Source organism: Eretmochelys imbricata, chromosome 1, assembly GCF_965152235.1.
Source record: "Eretmochelys imbricata isolate rEreImb1 chromosome 1, rEreImb1.hap1, whole genome shotgun sequence".
NCBI classification, from domain to species: domain Eukaryota; kingdom Metazoa; phylum Chordata; order Testudines; family Cheloniidae; genus Eretmochelys; species Eretmochelys imbricata.
In genome coordinates, this window is record NC_135572.1 from 286404041 (window position 1) to 286425687 (window position 21647).

Sequence of the window (21647 nt, forward strand, 5' to 3'; positions counted from 1 at the left end):
ATGAAAAGCAGAGTGCAGAGAAGATACAGTAAGTTTCAGTTTTTAAATAACCTCACAAGCACAATGTACCATGTAATATTTTGTTATTGAAAACTTTATCTGTTAAACCTTCAAAACGTATACTGTTTGGTTCTTTATGAGGGAAGAAATTATTTGCAGGCTAAGCAAATTGCTCTGCTCTGTAACATTTATGTGATCTGAACAATCCACAGGAGTCCATAGATCTGGAATCAAGCCAGTTGAATGCCCCAACCCTTTGTGGATGCATTGGTGACTAACATCTGAATGGGAAATATTGGAGTCAAAGGCACCCACAACAGACATTGCTTGGTTCTAGCCACCAATGAAGGGATGATCATTCTGTGGATGTTTGGATGGTAAACTGACCTGATCCAGGACTGAAGAGGTCTCACCCTCAGTCTGGCAAAGGGTGTGATATGAGTACTTGAGACCAATCTCAGGCTTGAAAATAAATATGCGAGATAAATTCTGGAACTTCTCCTGAGGCAGGTATGTATGCCAAGGAATTGTATGGACTGAGATTGAACTTCAGAACCAAGTTTAAGAACAGATGTAGATTCGAACTTACTGAGTCTGAGATCTGTTGAGTTGATCCTCCCTGATTAGAGGAGCTAAGATCAAGAGACAGGTAAACATAAATCCCTCAATGATGAAGATGGGTGGATACTAACAATAGACATTTTGTAAACACTTGCAATGCAGTTGAGAGTCTGAACGGAAAGGCCTGGCATTGATGACGATCACCTAGAACTTGGAAACGAAAACATTTCTTGTGCAAGTGATGTATTGCAACATGAAAACATGCATCTTACAAATCGAGTGCACTGAACCAATCCATGGGATATAAAGAAGGTATGATGGATGTGAGAGTCACCATGCAGAATTCTGTGTTGGTGATGACAGTGTTGAGGAGCCTGAGGTCTACTATGGAGCACCTAGTCTAGTATACCTTTTTGGTATAAGAAAGTATAGGGAATAAAATCCCTTTCCCCCAAAGGCTAAAGGAACCAACAACATTTCCACTAACTCCAGTAGTGACAGTTTTTCTTGATGCATGAGACTTGTCCCCAAAAAGGTATGAGGAAGATGCATGAGGGGAAAATGGTATGGAATTGGAGGGTGTATCCTGTCTGGATGACCCAAAAATGCAATGTTATTGAAGTCCAAGCACTCTTGAAAAAAGAAAGGCAGTTACCAAAAGGGGGAAGGGAAGGGTACCAATCCACACAGTCTGGTGCAGTAATCTCCACTGAAGTATCAAAATCGTTGCTTCTGAGAATGAGATGGTTGAGTAGAGAATGAAGAAGACAGTCTTCTCTTTTAGAATCTCTGTCTCTTTTTAAACTGATCTTGCTGCTTCTGATAATAAAATTAGGATAAAACAAAATACATGGTTGAGATCTCTGCCTTGAAGAGAACAGTCACTTATATTGCTTTCCTCTTAAAACATGAGGTGTGAAGCCTCAGTAATCTGAGTGTGGCTCTAGAATCCTTCACAGAACGTAATGTTTCAGGTTGAATATATCCTTTCCCTTGATGGGTAAGTCTTGAACTGCCTTTTTAACCTCGTTAGGCAGTTAGGCAGTGATGCAGATAAAGGTGAGTCCCTTCTCATGGAAATTCCAGTGAAGACTGATCTAGCTCCTATGTCTGCAGAGTCTAAAACTGCTTGCAAAGCGCTTTCTGCAATAAATCAATTTAATTTCATCCTTCAGACGTTGAGGTAACTCTTTCAAAAAATCTGCAATTTTGTCCCATTGTATATAACTGTATTTGGCTAGCATAGCTAAGTAGTTTGCAATCCTGACCTGAAGAGATATCACTGAATAATTCTTACGACCAAACAGATCCAATTTCTTTGCCTCTTTTTCTCATGAGGTGGTCTTCATTAGCTGCAGTACCTACTAGAGATGATGGTGCCAAGATAAGTGACATAATATCTTTTATCAGACCAACTTTTGTTGGTGAAAGGTACAAGCTTTCGAACAACACACAGCTCTTCTTCAGGGCCGGGGAAGGAAGGAGAGATGATGGCGGCAGATGCGAATAAAAATACTCTAACCCTTTAAGGGGACCTTAATTCTTTTGTTCAGTTCTCTTTCAGATTGCTGAGATGCTGGAGTAGTCTATAATTCCTTTTGCAGGTTTAAGAATTCCCTCATTAAAAGGAAGGGCTATTCTGCCCTGACTGTTGGGTTCCAAAATGTCAAATTTCCATTAATGGAAGTCTTTGTCTATCATTTAATGGCACCCCCTGAAGATTCCTTTGCCTGCTCAGTCAGGAGTGTTAGTTGACACAGCTGCTTTTTGTATATATCAAGGAAAATACAAGTAAGTGGGTAAAGAATAGAATAGAATAGACATAACTTGAGACAACCACTAGAAAAGTGAACACACACAAAAGGAAAAGGTAAAATCTTAATTAAACCCTTGGGAGTGGGATATAAAAATAAAGTCAAAGCAGAGGAAAAATCATGAAAAATTCAGTGCACCTCAGAAAAACATAAACACACTGATACAACATAGGGAAACCATACAAAAAAACACAGTTGTAACCCTGCCCTTGACGTTGTGGTCCCAGCTCCTGCCGAAGGTTCAGAGTAAACAGTTACCTTTCCTTAAGTTCTCAGCTTCCCATTTTTTGGCCTATGGACTAAGGCCTTCTAAAGCCACTGCTTCCAGTGCAGTCTTTCAGGCCCCTCACCTGACACTGGACCAGGTACCCTCCGTGGAGTTCCAAAAGTTTATAGATAATTCTGAATAAGAGTGAAGGGTTCCATATTCATAAGAACCAGACAAGAGCTTTAAAAAATGGTAGAACGTTTTAAAAAAATAAAATAAAAGTTTAACAAGCGTGCAAAATAGAAATATAGAAAATAGAAACAGCCAAAAGTAATTGAAAAACTGTAAAAATAAGAAACAAGAAAAAAATACTTAAAAAGAGGCAGTGTTTCTAGAATGGTAGTTACTGAAACAGGATGTATTCCTGTTTTCTACAGCAGCAGCAGCCGCCAGACAGTCAGGAGGGGACTAGTCATGCTAAATCCCTGTAGTATTAATCCCTTGCTTCAGAGAAAAGGCAAGCAATTCCAGCTGAAACACACACACCACAAGATGGAAGATGAAATTAACACAAATACGTAACAACTACTCATTGAGCGACAGGATAAATGGTAACTTCTGTAGCTTCACAGGGCCCTGATGATACTTATAGAAAACCCTGGTGAAATAAACAACTCTTACTGGAACATGATGAAGTTGAAATTTATAGTCAAAATCTGCAGAAAAACTTGCTAAACGACATGTAGCTATAATGGAAATGGAGATAAATATGCATACTTGACAAGGTGACTGTCATTTAATTAAAGGAAGATTCACTGAGCTTCTAATTCTGTATTTACTGATCTTACTGAAGACTTAATTGTGTTGTTGTTAATGTTTGCTCATTTAAATAGCAGTTTGCTCTGTAAACTACTTACAGTCTAGCTTTTTTTTAGCTTGGTTTAAAAGGTGAATTGAAAAACTAAACATTTTCGTGTGATTAAGTGTATATTGTTTTCAGGGGAACAAAATTACAAAACAGTAGGGGAGAAGACTGAGAAAAACAAGTGACTTAAATTAAAGAAAAGAAGAAAGCTCACATGGTACACAGAGATAAAGTAGTACAATACTAAACATTGGGTAATTCACAACACCAGCCATTTTATCAGCTTCAGATCCAGCCTGAAAGACAAGGAACAACGCCTGAATAATTTGTTTAACGATACAGAAGTAAAAGACCAGTGGCAAGATTTTGTGCTGTATATATTCAAGTCATCTTTGTGCCTCCTAATCCTGGGTTGCTTTAGGAGCCAGTGTGGTCCCTTGAATAACTTAACATTGAGGGGCAGCCTAAGTTAGCACAATCCCTGAAGTGCTATGCTGTTGCACCTCCCCCCACTGCCTCCTGGTTTAGACATACCCCCTATGCCAGGGGCTTGAGGCATGGGTCTCATATGGCAGCATAAATTACCTTGTGCAAAGTCCATATCGGGGGGTGGGGGTTGTTGATTAGATCCTCCCCACCTAAATCTGGTGTTGTGACAGCCCTTTCACTAAAGGGCCACACCGGAGGGAAGAATCCCTTCCCAGGTGGTGTGCTCATTACAGGATTGTGGGGTGGGAGGGGAAGGTGGCTTTACATGACATTTACATTCTCCCAATTCTGAGCCAACGTACACTAGTCTACCACTCTTACGTTAGAGTAGCTCTAATTTAAAACAGATTATTCATAGGCCTAAAAGGACATTCCAGTATCTTGGGAGCACCAGGGAGCAGGGATCCCCTAGTAATGTCCCTGGAGGATGAGATGACATGGTGCAGAGCTGTTAATACCACTGTACTCCACCCAGAGATTCCCCTTATATAATGCAAATGCTTAGGAAGGTGGTTCCATGGGGTTTATGTGCTGCTTTTGTGCAACCCAAATGGCTTCTGCAGCCAGAGAGACCAAAAATCTGTCCTCTGGCTTTTTTCCAAGTTTTCTACTCTTTAAAATCCAAAATGTTATATAAAATATGCAGGTCAACCCACAGATTGCAAACAGATATTTTGTAAAGCAAAATATTGCAAAATTAGTTCTCCTTTGACTTAACTGCTAAGTTCAGAGTCTAGAGAAAAGTACAGCAACATGCCTAATACCAAATAAGGAGGATTTTCTTGTACTCCCTGCATGGCTTCCTTTACTTGCAAGATCTTTAGGGAAATCCAAGATCTTCTGGCAATTACAGTAGATCTGGACAGGTCAGTGAATCAGGAAATGAGTCTAAAATGCTATTTTAAAATGCATAGTTTTAACTTGTGGAGTTACCTGTATATTGCATTCGTGAGCTAGGATGTGAGGGTGGAATTTTCGGAGCGTTTAGAGTTGGCTTAGCTCTGCTCTGACTGAAGCCAATAATAAAACTCCTAATGATTTCAACGGGAGCAGAGTTTAAGCCAACACTGAGCCCTTTTTGAAATCCACCCTAAAACTACTTTTAAAAAACTTTCCAAAAGTTTTAATCTTAGAAACCTCTGCACCCCCAAAGAAATCAAAACCAACAAGTACACAACTGAGAAAAAAATAAAACGTATTTTTGTTGAGGTTTTCAGTCTCTGTGAACACATCTACACAGCGAGCAGCAGCCTGTGGCAGTGAGTCTTAGAGCCTGGCTTGACAGACTTAGGCTCAACAGGGCTTGTGCTCCGTCACTAAAAACAGTTGTGTAGGCTCGTGCTGGACCTTGGGCTCTGAAGCCCACCCCCATCTTCGGCTTCAGAGCCCGAGTCACAATGTCTGCATAGTTATTTTAAGCACCTTAGTGTGAGCCCAGCAAACCTGAGTCTGTCAACCTGGGCTCCAAGACTCACTTCCACAGGCTCCCACTCAATGTGTGGACGTACCCTGTGATGCCAGCTTTCTTTGTACCCATTTTCACTGTTAAGTTTGTGCTCACCTCCTCAATTGCACCTGCAGAAATTCTATGACCTGCAACATTGATCACGTCGTCAACTCGAGACATGACATATAAGTAGCCATCTTCGTCCATGTACCCAGCATCCATGGTATCATAGTATCCCTGAAAATAAAACCACAAGAAATAAATTGATATTAATACTAGGGTCATCAGCTCAGCAATGTTCTACCAGCAAAATGGATGAGTGACTCACTCAAAATGAAAAAAGTTACTGGCCTCTTTAATATAGTCACCTCCCACCTAAAGTTTATGCGTGCGGTGTAGAAATAGGATCACATCAACTTTACAGCTGAAAAATCTTTATAAACTGCAGTTCCTTCTTTTCCCAATTATAATTTTTTCATTATATGGATTTTATTCTGAAACACTTTATTCACTGTTCTGATTTCATAATACAGATTGGGTTCCCCTCCCCAAGCGAGCTTGGTGGGGTCAGCAGGAACAGCATATGCCCTGCAAGTCCACTCACACCTTTTCAGCCTGTTCTCCGCTCACTCAGAACCCCTGGAAGATGGGGCTCTCCTGAGCCCAGGGGAAGAGCAGCGTTGTCTCTAAAGGTTGGGGCAGCAAAACTGAACTCAAATTCTCATGATATTCCTGTTTCTATTGGAAATATCTTGACCCAGAAGCATGATAGCAACACCTTGCCAGACCACAAAATGACAACTTGTCCACACATAAATCTGTTCCCTCCGCTATTTCCACCCTTGGACCGAATCTTCCTTCTTGGTCATGCATAGGAAACACACACACACACACACACACACACACCCCTCCCTGTGTATGGAGGAGATCAGCTTATGTACAATCTCTTCCATGTATGGATCTGATGGGGGAAACATAATTTATTCATCTATGTACAGATTCCCCTCCCTAAAGTCATGCTCCACTCCTGCATATGTTACTCCACACAGAAGACAAACTGTATTTTTTAGATTTTCTTTAAAAGAGAGTGACTACATTCTAATATTATGCACAATGAAAGGTTTAACTTTAAAAGTTTTTAATCTTACACAGAGATACATATCAAAGCTCTCTCATCAAAAGAAGAAATGACAGAATCCTAACTACTAACTAAGGTCATTCAATGCCACAGCATTACTGGTAGTTTATATAGTTCCTTTTGCAATTCTTACTTGAAATTTTTGGAAATATAACTCCTTGAATATTTCCTGATTTTTCCAGAGACCCGAGAAGGCTCCAGGAGGCAAAGGCAACCTTACATTAAAAAGGAAAAAAGTGCAGTAGTTAGAATAATAAGATACAAACTCAAAAACTTCAATGATGCATAGTATAATAGATAATCACAATGTGATAGAACTGAATTCATATCTCAGAGTCAGGTAAGCATATGAGGATTATGCAATTGGAAGACTGTTCCCTTAACACCTATATTACTTAGTGACAGATGATTCTGAAAATTATGTATTTCATAAACTACTGATAAATCACATTCATATAGTTCTAAACTTGAAGATACAGCTAGCAGATACATTTTATAGAAAACTAGGGCCTCCAACTTTTAGTAAAATAAAGTTTGCCGTAGTAAATGTGAAAGAAGTGCTATAAATATCTGTCATCATCATTCAGTTTAAAAGATTGCCCAAGATAAAGCAACTGGCACAAATACATCTAGACTATATGGACTATAAGGTGGATAGAAAGCTGGCTAGATCATCAGGCTCAACAGGTCGTGACCAATGGCTCCATGTCTAGCTGGCAGCCGGTATCAAGCAGAGTGCCCCAAGGTTCAGTCCTGGGGTCGGTTTTGTTCAATATCTTCATTAATGATCTGGGAGGATGGCGTGGATTACACCCTCAGCAAGTTTGCAGATGACACTAAACTGGGAGGAGTGGTAGATACACTGGAAGGTAGGGATAGGATACAGAGGGACCTAGACAAATTAGAGGATTGGGCCAAAACAAAACTGATGAGGTTCAACAAGGACAAGTGCAGAGTCCTGCACTTAGGACGGAAGAATCCCATGCACTGCTACAGACTAGGGACCGAATGGCTAGGCAGCAGTTCTGCAGAAAAGGACCTAAGGGTTACAGTGGATGAGAAGCTGGATATGAGTCAACAGTGCGCCCTTGTTGCCAAGAAGGCCAATGGCATTTGGGGCTGTATAAGTAGGAGCATTGCCAGCAGACCGAGGGACGTGATCATTCCCCTCTATTCGGCATTGGTGAGGCCTCATCTGGAATAGTACTGTGTCCAGTTTTGGGCTCCACACTACAAGAAGGATGTGGAAAATTTGGAAAACGTCCAGTGGAGGGCAACAAAAATGATTAGGGGGCTGGAGCACATGATTTATGAGGAGAGGTTGAGGGAACTGGGATTATTTAGTCTGCGGAAGAGAAGAATGAAGGGGGATTTGATAGCTGCTTTCAACTACCTGAAAGGGGGTTCCAAAGAGGATGGATCTAGACTGTTCTCAGTGGTAGCAGATCACAGAACAAGGAATAATGGTCTTAAGTTGCAATCAGGGAGGTTTAGGTTGGTTATTAGGAAAAACTTTTTCACTAGGAGGGTGGTGAAGCACTGGAATGGGTTATCTAGGGAGGTGGTGGGATCTCCTTCCTTTGAGGTTTTTAAGGTCAGGCTTGATAAAGCCTTGGCTGGGATGATTTAGTTGGGGATTGGTCCTGCTTTGAGCAGGGGGTTGGACGAGATGACCTCCTGAGGTCCCTTCCAACCCTGATATTCTATGATTCTATATTCTGCATGGATACACACATTTTGTAATACATAAATACACACAAGATCAGACCTCAGTTTGTGTAAATTGTCCTAGCACCATTGACTTCAAAGTCATGAGGATCTGGATCACAGCATTTTCAGGTGGTTATACTTATTTTAATTGTACAAAAATGAAGTGAAATTATGCAGATTAAACTGCAGTAATTATTGGGGGGGAGGAAGGTAGAAAAAGGTAAAAACCTATATTTTCAAATATAAAATAATTTGGGTTTAATTCATAGAAGAAAATAGAAATGACAAAAGTTGAAATGCACCATCAGCTGAGTTCTCAATATGTGCTCCTTTCTGCCACTTTAGTCAGCATCTGAATGTGATGAAGATGGGAGAAGGAGCATTCCACATACATAATACCTGTCAGATGGGAAGAAGCTGCAAAGCTTCCTGGGCTGACACAGGTGATTTTAATTCCACAGTGTTGACTGTCAATAAAAAGTTCACGGAAACTGAGTTTAACAGTAAAAGATATAAATTCAAAGGGGGATGAACTGGGATTCTATAAAGGTTAACTCTGAATGCAGGGTGGGGGAGAGAGAGAGAGAGCGCAAGAGGAGAGAGACAGCGTGCATGCATATATTAGATCAATTCAATAATGTGCCATAAAAGGTCTCCTGGTATGAATTTGGGATGAATGTATTACTCCCAAGTAATACCTCATACATGAGATCTTCACTTTCACCCTGGCAGTCACCAAATACTGACAAACGCCACTATGATTCATAACACTATCCAAAGGACAATACCTCCAGCACTGAAACATTCCCCAGTAGCGTAGCAGTGTCCATACAGATAAAATATAAACTGTATGTGGGACTTTAGCCTACAGGAAATGGTGTTAGCAAGTCAACCACATCTACACTACAAGATTTACTTTTATCAACACAAAAGGACAATTTTTCTTTTTTCTATAGAAAGTATTAACAGAATAAGCCATGGCAAAACAAGCTAAATCATCACTGTTCTTCCTAAGTTGATGGGCCTCTCAGGGTCAGACTCAGCTATCCTCCACGTGATTCACTTTAAGAGGACCAGAAGGATGTATTTGGCAACAGAATGTGGTCAGAGTTTCAGCTGATGGGACGCTTCCCAGTAAAGTGTATGAACATCCATGGGGTATCTAGCCACTCCCCATATCGCCCATTTTTATGGGTTTATTGGACAGCTTTAGGTGCATATCCGACCTGCTTGTCATAGGGCCATGGTTGGAACCAGGTGGAGCAGGGAGGGACCAGGGTTCCCCTACCGCTGACCCTAAAGACTCTCACCATCAGGTGATGGAGCCACAGACTCTTGCCACTAAGCAATACAGCTGGATGCAGACCCAACCCCCCACCAACAGAAGGTCAAACTGCAACAACAGAGGATAGCGTACTGGTATTCTACCAGGAATTACACAATACAAAAAGTATTCAGATTCCCCACCCCGGCCTTCTCCACCAACTCATCCAACTGCAGCAAAAGTCAAGATGGGGGTTGGGAGGACAGAATAAAAACCCACAATACAAATACCCTTACAATCTTTAAAGCTCTTTAAAAAGGGAAACTTGTTAAGAAAGCTCACTGTTGGCTTTACCAAGCCAGGCAACGACACTTTAAAAGGTCCCCTACAGTATAGGCCATTAATGACAAGAACCTAGAATAAAAGATGATACAGGATACAGAAATAGCTATACATGAATATATAACAAATATAGTTCAGCTTAACTGCCACAAAATCACCAAATTCACCAATGAGTACTCTTCCTCTTCCACTTTTGGGGCAAACAGTCAAGTGCTTCAAAATATTTTGTTGAGTGCTGATATTTGGAAAAAAACGGTTACTAACCTGTTCAGTACCTGTTGTTCTGGACATGTTGCACATGTCCAATCCAACCTTGGTGCCTGTCTGCCCAGCGCATAGCCATTGGAAACTTTTCCCCTCAGTAGTACCCACTGAGTAGCTTGAGTTCCTCCTGCTGACACACACCACTGCATGCAGGTATAAAGGACAGAGCGGCTCCCTGTTCCCCCTCAGTTTCATCTTGCCAGATCTCCGACATAGAGGGTTAGGAGGACAGGTCATGATTGGAGAACAACTTGCTCAACCCTAGCATTGTCTCTCGAGTCCTGAACAACACCACAATAGGAAGCAAATGTGTTGATTGAGGACCAGGTTGTCAATCTACAAATGTGGCTTCAGGCAGAGTGCAGGTAAGTACATTGGCTGGCTGATATGGAAAGATGATACCACCTTTGGGAAAACCTCAGATGAGGCTGCAAGTAAACCTTGTTCTTAAAGAAGACTGTATAGAGAGGCCCATCCGTTAAGTCATGCAGCTCTCCTATTCTTCTGGCCAAGGTGATGGCAACCAAAAATGCCATTTTCATTCATTGATGTAGCCAAAGGCTCAAACAGAGGGACCCGTAAGTCTTAAAGGCGCTAAATTTAGATTGCTTGGGAGAAGGTGGTCTTGCAACCAAGGATACAATTTGACTAGCCCTTTCAAAAACCCTATAAACATGTTGTTAGAGAAAACAGACCAATTATCTACTTTGGGATGGAATGCTTACTCCTGGGGGAGTTCTGCACCACTGTGCAATGCAGAATTTGCACAAAAGTAATGTTCTGCACAGAATTTCATTTCTTCCCACAGAACTGGTGCTGCAGAGCTGCTGCTAGGGACTGCTGGACCTGACAAAGCCCGCCTCCCCAAATCGCAATGCAGCACTGCAAGAGGCGTAGGCGGGCTGCAGTTCCCAGCATGCCCTGAACAAAGGAGATGGCATGTGGGCCAGGGCTGCACAATAAGCAGAGTGCCCGGAACACAGGGTCACGTGCCCCCCCAGATTTCTGCCAGAGTTTGCTGACCCTGCTCAGTCACGTAGAGTGTTCAGGTCCCCTCCCTGAGCAACAGCTGCTGGAGCTGGCAAGCTGCACCCTTCAGGGAGAGGCAGAAGCAACAGCTGAAAGCTGCAGGGAGGGGCCACTGCTTTCCAGGAAGGTTAAGGGGAGGCCCCTTCCCAGAAGGGGGCGTGACTCGACCTGTTCCAGGAGGCAACCAAATCTTTAAATTTTGCCTCCCCCATGAGCAGATACAGGTCATTTCTGCCCAGTAGGACAATAACGAAAGCTGTGTGGAGTGGTGCCTGAACCTGGGCTCTGGAGGGAGGGGGTGCGGGTGTCTGGCCCCACAGCTGAACTCTGGGGGGGAAAGGGGGCGCAGGTGTCTGGGCTGGGGGGTCCTGTGCAGCCAACTCCAGCACCCCCCAAATATCCCCTTCGACACCCCTCAAATGTACTCCTGCACCTCCCTCTCACCCCGGCAGCGTTCTCTATTTGGGAACTTGAAATATAGTAATCTACGGGGACATGGTGAAAAAAAACAGAATTGACTAAAAGACTGGAGGGGCAGAGTTTTCCCCGAAGATGTGCCCAGCTGGCATGTGTGAAACACCTAGACTGAGGTGCCCGACAAAAGCATAACAGAGAAACAGGAACTGGGTTGTCGTAAGGGTTTCTTTAATTTTCTACTCATGGGGGAATCTTTTTGTTCTCTGTATTGTTACAGACATACTTGCTGACAGGTATTTTGAAATAAATTACCAAAATAATTGAAACTTGCACGATTGTATTGTGTTATTTTGACAAATAAAATATTCAGAATTTTGCAGCATTTTAAAATATTGTACGCAGAGTTTTTAATTTTTTTGGTGCCAAATTTTTTATTTTTTGGCGCAGAATTCCCTCAGGAGTAAATGCTGGAAAGCTGCCTGATATACCTTCACAGAACTAGCAGTCAAACCTCAGTGTTTTAGGTACAATAAGCTATCTAGTAGCTGTTGAACTGAAGAAAGGAACGGTGATGCTGCCTGCCTGATCACAGTAGTAAGAATGCGTTGTTCAGGGAACCCAGGCTGTGATCTTGTAGGGAACAGAACTGCTGACACTTTCTGTTGATCCTTCTCGCAAATAGGTTTATTTGTGGAAACCCCCACCAATGGAAGATGTATCTGACTAGATGTGGACAACGAGACCAATTGTGGTGTCTTGTAAATGATCTGCTCAGGTGATCTGCCAGATTGTTTTGGACCCTGGTAGATAAGAAGCTTCTAGACCTATTGAGTTGGCAGTGCAAAGCTCACAAAGCAGCGTAGCCTCTTGACAGAGCGGGCTACTCCCTGCTTGCTGAGATAGAACATTGCTGCTGTGTTCTCTGTGAGGACTAAAAGGATGTTTCCCTTGATCTGTAGCAGAAAAACTTGACAGGCCAATCTAACAGTTTTCAACTTTCTGACATTGATGTGGAAAGCCAAGTCCTCTGCGGACCTAAACTCTGAGTCTGCAGAGAACCCAGATGGGTCCTCCAGCCAAAGGCAGACACATTGATCACGAACATGAGCATCATCTGCAGGGAGGCAAAAGGACTCCTACACATACATTAGCTGGAATTGTCCATCAAGCTAGGGAGGTGAGGGCATCAGAGGGCACCTTCACTACCGAGTCCAGATGGTGACAGCACGCTGAGCAGCCAACCCTGTAGAATTATGAGGTGCAGTCTGGCATATTGAACCACATAGGTGCACAAGGCCACATGCCCCAGGAGCCTCAAACAGTTTCATGCAGTTGTGACTGGGTGAACTTTGCAATCTAAAACAACAGACAGTCATCTGAAACCCCAAGTTCAGATCATATCTGTCTACTGCTATGCCACAATGGTGCCACTTTGGCACCAGAGAGGGCATCATCAAGTCCAGCACCAGGAGTCTACTGTACTGATTTAGGCACTGATTTGGAGGAGAAATGCTTGGATTTCAGATGTACTCTACTCAAATCCTTCTCATCCCTCTTTTCGGGTTTTGAGGGTGGATATCTTCCCCTGGTTGGCGCCTCTTTGTTGCTAGGCACAAGTGAAGGAGATGAGTGCTGGGACTCTGACAACGTTGGAGACGTACCTTCACTGAAGCTGCAGCACTCAGCACCAAGCTGGAGCAGGTCACCTCAAGCATAGTCCGAGTGCCCCCTCCATCAGCAGGAACTTCAGCCTAGCCTTCCTATCCTGGTTTGTTTTAGGCTTGAATTTACAGCAAATCCGGCACCAGTCTTTCACAGGTGCTTTGCCCTGGCACTTAAGACAACTACTGTGCAGGTCACTCACTAGCATCGGTTTTGAGCAACAAGCACATGGCTTGAAGCCCAGCAACGGAGGCATTCCTCAGTGCTGGGGGTAGAACCCCAAAACATGGAAAACAATAAAAAAATTTGACCATAAATAAATTTATTAACCAACTACAATTATACTTTGTACACAGAGCAGAGAGAAAACTTCTGGTAATGAACAGGGCTTCCAGTGACTGTTGTGGGAGTTAAGAAGGAACTGAAAGGGGCGTGGGAACAGTTCTGCCCTTTATACCTGCATGCAGCAGTGATCAGAGCAGAAGATGCTCAAGCCACCCAATGGGTACCGTTAAGGGAAAAAGTTTCTGATGGCCATGTGTCAAAAAGTGTCCATTTTCTGACTGAAATTGAGCTTTTAAATTTATGGGAGGAAAAGAGGTAGGAAGTTAGGGCACTGGCTTGGGATTTGGGAGAGCCAGGTTCAAGTGTTTGCTCTGCATGAACCAAAGTGGAGTTTTTCCATCCCAGATCACACATAATCAGGGAGAACAGGGACTTGAACCTGGCTCTCCCACATCTCCAGCCAAATGTCCTAACCACCCAGTTACGGTCTCAGTCAGTCATGCTTTCCTTCCCCTCCTCTCCAGATTTCCCAACAAAAACTTAGTTGAAACAGATATGTCTGCATAAAACATTTTGACTTTGAGCACATCTCAAAGAAATTTAATTTAGCCAAAAATGTTCCAACCAGTTCTAACGCAGACCAATGTTAAACTTCCAGTATGTTACTTACCAGCCCTCCAAAGGATGTTTTTGACCTAGCACTGCTCTCCTAGCTTGTAAATCAGAAAGGGGTACCTGGCTGACCAAAAGGACAGTAACCCCAAGTATTTCCTGTAAAACAGCCAAGAAATGCAACAGGCATGTGCCATGGGAGCAGATACAATGGAAACTGAAGATGATGAGAAAGCAGAAAACAAGATAAGAGAAAAGCAGTCAATATTTAGAGTGGCTTTAAGCTGAGGTCCCTGTAACTAAAATCTCCTTTGGGGAGTGGAGTGGAGTGGAAGGTATAAAAAAGGGTGTGCATTTTAAAGTGACTTTTAGTGTTTATGAAACACTGAAGAGACAAAGGAGTTTGCTGTCAAGTGTTATCAAAGAGAAGACACAGCAAGAAAAACAACAATGATTCTCTTGCCTATGGAGTCTTTCAATACATGTTCCTCATCTGAGCTGTGGCCATTCTGGGACAGAATCCAAGGGTATGTCTACACTACGAAATTAGGTCGAATTTATAGAAGCCGGTTTTGTAGAAAGCGGTTTTATACAGTTGATTGTGTGTGTCCCCACACAAGAGCTCTAAGTGCATGTAGTTGGCGGAGTGTGTCCACAGTACCGAGGCAACTGTCGACTTCCGGAGTGTTGCACCGTGGGCGGCTATCCCACAGTTCCCGCAGTCTCCGCTGCCCATCTGAATTCTGGGTAGAAATCCCAGTGCCTGATGGGGCTAAAACATTGTCGCGGGTGGTTCTGGGTACATATCATCAGGCCCCCATTCCCTCCCTCCCTCCGTGAAAGCAGGGGCAGACAATCGTTTTGCGCCTTTTTTCTTGAGTTATCTGTGCAGACCACGGCAAGCATGGAGCCCGCTCAGCAAACCGTCACTGTATGTCTCCTGGGTGCTGGCAGATGTGGTACTGCATTGCTACACAGCAGCAGTTAATTGCCTTTTGGCAGCAGACAGTGCAGTATGACTGGTAGCCGTCATTGACGTAGTCCTGGGTACTCTTTTAATCGGGCGCCTGGGCAAACATGGGAGTGACTCAGCCAGGTCATTTCCCTTTTAAGTTTTGTCTCGTGGCGATTCAGTCCTACCGGCAGTGCACTGTCTTTTAACCTCCAGCCATCAGAAGATGATGGCTAGTCGTCATACTGCACCGTTTTCTGCTGAGCACCCAGGACATGACGGCTAGCGGTCGTACTGCACAGTCTGCTGCCAGCAAGATGTATAAAGATAGATGAAGTGGCTCAAAACAAGAAATAGACCAGATTTGTTTGTATTCATTTTCTCCTCCTTCCCTCTGTGAAATCAACGGCGTGCCAAACCCAGTTTTGAGTCCTATCCTTGAGGTTTTGAGTTCTATCCTTGAGGGGGCCATTCAGTTTCTCGCAAAGCCACCCCCTTTGTTGATTTTAATTCCCTGTAAGTCATGTCGTCAGTTGCCCCTCCCTCCATCAGGGCAACGGCAGACAATCGTTCCGCGCCTTTTTTCTGTGCAGACGCCATACCATGGCAAGCATGGAGCCCGCTCAGATCACTTTGGCAATTAGGAGCACATTAAACACTACGCGCATTATCCAGCAGTATATGCAGCACCAGAACCTGGCGAAGCGATACTGGGCAAGTAGGCGACATCAGCGCGGTAATGTGAGTGATGAGGACATGGACACAGACTTCTCTCAAAGCAGGGGCCCTGGCAATGTGGGCATCATGGTGCTAATGGGCCAACTTCATGCAGTGGAACGCCAATTCTGGGCTCCGGAAACAAGCACAGACTGGTGGGACCGCATAGCATTGCGGGTCTGGGACGATTCCCAGTGGTTGCGAAACTTTCGCATGCGTAAGGGCACTTTTATGGAACTTTGTGACTTGCTTTCCCCTGCCCTGAGGCACAAGAATACCAAGATGAAAGCAGCCCTCACAGTTGAGAAGCGAGTGGCGATAGCCCTGTGGAAGCTTGCAATGCCAGACAGCTATCGGTCAGTCGGGAATCAATTTGGAGTGGGCAAATCTACTGTGGGGGCTGCTGTGATGCAAGTAGCCAACACAATCAAAGATCTGCTGATATCAAGGGTAGTGACCCTGGGAAATGTGCAGGTCATAGTGGATGGCTTTGCTGCAATGGGATTCCCTAACTGTGGTGGGGCCATAGACGGAACCCATATCCCTATCTTGGCACCGGAGCACCAAGCCGGCGAGTACATAAACCGCAAAGTGTACTTTTCAATAGTGCTGCAAGCCCTGGTGGATCACAAGGGACGTTTCACCAACGTCAACGTGGGATGGCCAGGAAAGGTACATGACGCTCGCTTCTTCAGGAACTCTGGACTGTTTCAAAAGCTGCAAGAAGGGACTTTTTTCCCAGACCAGAAAATAACCGTTGGGGACATTGAAATGCCTATATGTATCCTTGGGGACCCAGCCTACCCCTTAATGCCATGGCTCATGAAGCCATACACAGGCAGCCTGGACAGTATTCAGGAGCTGTTCAACTACAGGCTGAGCAAGTGCAGAATGGTGGCAGAATGTGCATTTGGACATTTAAAAGCGCGCTGGCGCAGTTTACTGACTCACTTAGACCTCAGCGAAACCAATATTCCCACTGTTATTACTGTTTGCTGTGTGCTCCACAATATCTGTGAGAGTAAGGGGGAGACATTTATGATGGGGTGGGAGGTTGAGGCAAATCGCCTGGCTGCTGGTTTTGCACAGCCAGACACCAGGGCAGTTAGAAGAGCACAGGAGGGCACGGTGCGCATCAGAGAAGCTTTGAAAACCAGTTTCATGACTGGACAGGCTACGGTGTGAAGTTCTGTTTGTTTCTCCATGATGAAACCCACCGCCCCTTGGTTCACTCTACTTCCCTGTAAGCTAACCACCCTCTCCTCCTCCCTTCGATCAACGCTGTCAGAGGCAATAAAGTCATTGTTGCTTCACATTCATGCATTCTTTATTCATTCATCACACAAATAGGGGGATAACTACTAAGGTAGCCCGGGAGGGGTGGTGGAGAAGAGAAGCAGCAGGAGGGGTGGTGGAGGAGGGAAGGACAAGGCCACACAGCACTTTAAAAGTTTAAAACTTTAAAAACTTATTGAATGCCAGCCCTCTGTTGCTTGGGCAATCCTCTGGGGTGGAGTGGCTGGGTGGCCGGAGGCCCCCACACCGCGTTCTTGGGCGTCTGGGTGAGGAGGCTATGGAACTTGGGAAGGAGGGCGGTTGGTTACACAGGGGCTGTAGCGGCGGTCTGTGCTCCTGCTGCCTTTCCTGCAGCTCAACCATACGCTGGAGCATATTGGTTTGATCCTCCAGCAGCCTCAGCATTGAAACCTGCCTCCTCTCATCACGCTGCTGCCACATTTGAGCTTCAGCCCTCTCTTCAGCCCGCCACTTACTCTCTTCAGCCCGACACCTCTCCTCCCAGTCATATTGTGCTTTCCTGCACTCTGACATTGTCTGCCTCCACGCAGTAGTCTGTGCCATGTCAGTGTGGGAGGACACAATGAGCTCAGAGAACATTTCATCACGAGTGCGTTTTTTTCGCCTTCTAATCTTCACTAGCCTCTGGGAAGGAGAAGATCCTGTGATCACTGAATCACATGCAGCTGGTGGAGAAAAAAAAAAAAAAAGAGGCAGTGGTATTTAAAAAGACACATTTTCTAGAACAATGGCTACACTCTTTCATGGTAAACCTTGCTGTTAACATTACATACACAGCACATGTGCTTTCGTTCCAAGGTCGCATTTTGCCTCCCCCCACCACGTGGCTAGCCCCTCACAAGCTAACAGCGGGGAACATTTCTGTTCAGCCACAGGCAAACAGCCCAGCAGGAACGGGCACCTCTGCATGTCCCCTTAAGAAAAGCACCCTATTTCAACCAGGTGACCACGAATGATATCACTCTCCTGAGGATAACACAGAGAGATAAAGAACGGATATTGTTTGAATGCCAGCAAACATACACTGCAATGCTTTGTTATACTATGATTCCCGAGTACGTGTTACTGGCCTGGTTTGGTAAAGTGTCCTACCATGGTGGGTGGAATAAGGCTGCCCTCCCCAGAAACCTTTTGCAAAGGCTTTGGGAGTACATCCAGGAGAGCTGCAAATGCCAGGGCAAATTAATCATTAAACATGCTTGCTTTTAAACCATGTATAGTATTTTAAAAGGTACACTCACCAGAGGTCCCTTCTCCGCCTGGCGGGTCCGGGAGGCAGCCTTGGGTGGGTCCGGGGGGGACTGCCTCCAGGTTCAGGGCAAGAAACAGTTCATGGCTGTCGGGAAAACCGGTTTCTCTTCTTGCTTGCTGTGAGCTATCTACAACTTCACCATCATCATCTTCCTCGTCCCCAAAACCTGCTTCTGTGTTGCCTCCATCTCCATTGAAGGAGTCAAACAACACGGCGGGGGTCGTGGTGGCTGAACCCCCTAAAATGGCATGCAGCTCATCATAGAAGCGGCATGTTTGGGGCTCTGACCCGGAGTGGCCATTTGCCTCTCTGGGTTTCTGGTAGGCTTGCCTCAGCTCCTTAAGTTTCATGCGGCATTGCTTCGAGTCCCTGTTATGGCCTCTGTCCTTCATGCCCTGGGAGATTTTGACAAATGTTTTCGTAATGCCAAAACTGCAAAGGAGTTCTGATAGCACGGATTCCTCTCCCCACACAGCAATCAGATCCCGTACCTCCCGTTCGGTCCATGCTGGAGCTCTTTTGCGATTCTGGGACTCCATCATGGTCACCTCTGCTGATGAGCTCTGGCCAGCGTGGCAAGCTGCAGGTGACCATGCAAACAGGAAATTAAAATTCAAAAGTTCGCGGGCCTTTTCCTGTCTACCTGGCCAGTGCATCTAAGTTGAGAGTGCTGTCCAGAGCGGTCACAATAGCGCACTCTGGGATAGCTCCCGGAGGCCAATACCATCTAATTGCATCCACAGTACCCCAAATTCAACCCGGCAAGGCCGATTTAAGCGCTAATCTACTTGTCAGAGGTGGATTAAGGAAATCGATTTTAAGAGCCCTTTAAGTCGAAAAAAAGGGCTTCACCGTGTGGACGGGTGCAGGTTTACATCGATTTAACGCTGCTAAATTCGACCTAAACTCCTAGTGTAGACCAGGGCTAAGTAACCTTTTCCATACAAACCACACTTTCAGATAACAGAAGGGCTCTTGCTTTAGTAGGATGAGGAAACAATCATTCTAAACCTAACAATTTGCAAATGCTGCTTTAGGTTGAGCCAGCTAGACAATGAAGCAGCAAGCAGTCATTGCTTTATCCTCCTAGAAATCAAGCATGTAATTCTGTGACGCTGAAGACCTCCACGGAATCAGGAGGAAGTCGGAGACATGGCAGTGTTCTCTTGCATCACAGGAATCAGACTTGTTCTTATGCTTGCAAATAAGAAACATGGCAAAGAAGGCTGCCATTAAGGAAAAAAAGCAGTATAGAGGGTTTTTTTAAGCCTTTTGTACCAGGTGAGTTGAGTGCTCCCATATTAGTGTTGCAGGGTAAAGTGAGAGATTCCTAAAAATCAACATCAGAGACAGCCATGCTCTTCTACTCTCATCTTCCTTACTTTATGTGCCACTGCTATTTAGGTCTTTCCCAAAAAATAATAGTTTGCCCTTCTCAACAGTTTTCATGGAAGGCAGCTCCCCTTAATTATAAGACACCTTGTAAGTTTTGACTTGCTTACTTTACCACAATATTTCCTAAAGTCTTGGCCTTCACTGGTTGCTTGTTGTCATCCAGAACCATCACTGCAAAGTAAAGAAAGAGATCATTTTTTCCCTTGCAAATGGTACTTTTCAGATGGACAAGGACAATTTCTAAAAAGCTTGTCTACCTGGGGAGTTAGTGCAAGGCAAGCCAGGGTGAGAATCTACAATGCACTAACCGGCTAGGTAGACCCTGATACAGAGCACTATGGAACATCTAGTGTGCAGTAACAGGGTCTACACAGGAAGCTAGTACGTAGTAGATTCATACCCTGGCTTGCAGCACACTAATTCACTCAGTCTATAAACCTTAATTTGATGAATGCCCACTTACGTCACACTCAGTTTCGAGCAGGAACAGACAACAAAAGGAATTATAGAATTTCTGGGTACCAAAATAGAGGAGTTAAAGATTGCTATTAGCATCCCCACCACAAATACCCTACGCCTTAAACTAACGACACACAAACTCAGAGGGAGAAGCACCTGGTTTGAATGAAAAAGAACCAACACCAAACTAAAAATTAAAAGAAAAAAAAATCTCCAGACAGCGAAATCTGAATCTTCAGTTAAGAAAAGCCCTTTCAGAAGTAGGGCAGTGAGCCCACGAAAAAGAGCCCACAAGAAATATTAGTAAGTGATAACTAAGATTATTAGAGATTGACCTAAAACTCTCTGTTTTTCAAATGCACAAGATCTGTCTCTGATTTGTCAGACTCTGCATAGTGAAACCACCATCCCAACAGGGAAGGATTGTGTTTTTCATACTACAGAGAGGTGAGGTGAAGTGACTTCTGATTTGCCCAAACTCACACAGTGGCATAGCTGGGAACAGAATCCAGAGACCAACTCCAGTGCCCTTTTCAATGGTCCACACAACCTTTGTTACAATCTTCAGTAATTCGGTTATATTTCAATAGAGGACATTTAGGTTTCCATGGACAGAGCCTGGAACCTCCTCTTGGATACAGTCTTTATCTTGGAAATCTATTAGAATCAAATCCTTGCTGCCTGGGAACAAAGGAAGGATGACAAATAACTTGTTGTCCAGGGCTGTGGTACCCTTATCTGTACTAACTACTCAGAGGCATGGCTTATAATAGCTAGAGATACCTCATTAAGAATGGTTGATGCATGTGAACAGCAAGTGGAGGTAGGGAGGAGAGGCATAGTAAGCCTTTTAAATCATAAGCTTTTTGAGTGTGGCCAAGCAGAGGAGGTAACTAACAGATACGGCAATTTCCTGCAATATCCTTAAAAAACCTTATTGAATTAAGTTTATTTGGAGTCCATTATATTAAACACAAAGGTAATGTATTGTAAAGGTAATGGTAATGTAAAGGTAATGTGAGCCCTGGGAAATGTTATGAACTTCAAAGGACAATGGGCCAGACAAGAATGGACTTTTGGACAGTGTCAAGTGGTTTGCCTGGGGAATCTCAAAGGGGAGGTTGAATGCAGCCTTTCGAAGCAATACCATGAGGAGGAAATCATTGTCTACTGCTTACCCACTCCCAGAATCTGAAGATCAAAGATCCAAGATATCTAAAGAAAGGACTCACCATTTTATGGGGATGCTTGTTCTAAACTACAGGTGTTTTAACCACAGGAAAATCCCTTGGCGGGGTTTGAAGGACTGACTCCTACCAGTCTTTGCTGAAGTTGGGGTGATCTCTGTCAAGCTTATTAGCACGCGTGTAGACTCTTTTATTGTTTTTAATGTTTTCTCTGTAATGCTTTTCACTTGAATAAATGTGCTTGATTAGGAAGAGCTGTGC

General features: G+C 44.1%; 1 protein-coding gene across 1 annotated transcript in view; it reads right to left on the bottom strand.

Moving 5' to 3' along the window:
* The window catches only part of ACSS3 (acyl-CoA synthetase short chain family member 3), a 130790-nt gene that overhangs the window by 3239 nt on the left and 105904 nt on the right, over positions 1-21647 (bottom strand). The window contains 3 exon segments of the mRNA XM_077807714.1: positions 5499-5621; positions 6656-6737; positions 19848-19911. Of these exon segments, the coding sequence (XP_077663840.1) occupies positions 5499-5621; positions 6656-6737; positions 19848-19911 (269 nt within the window).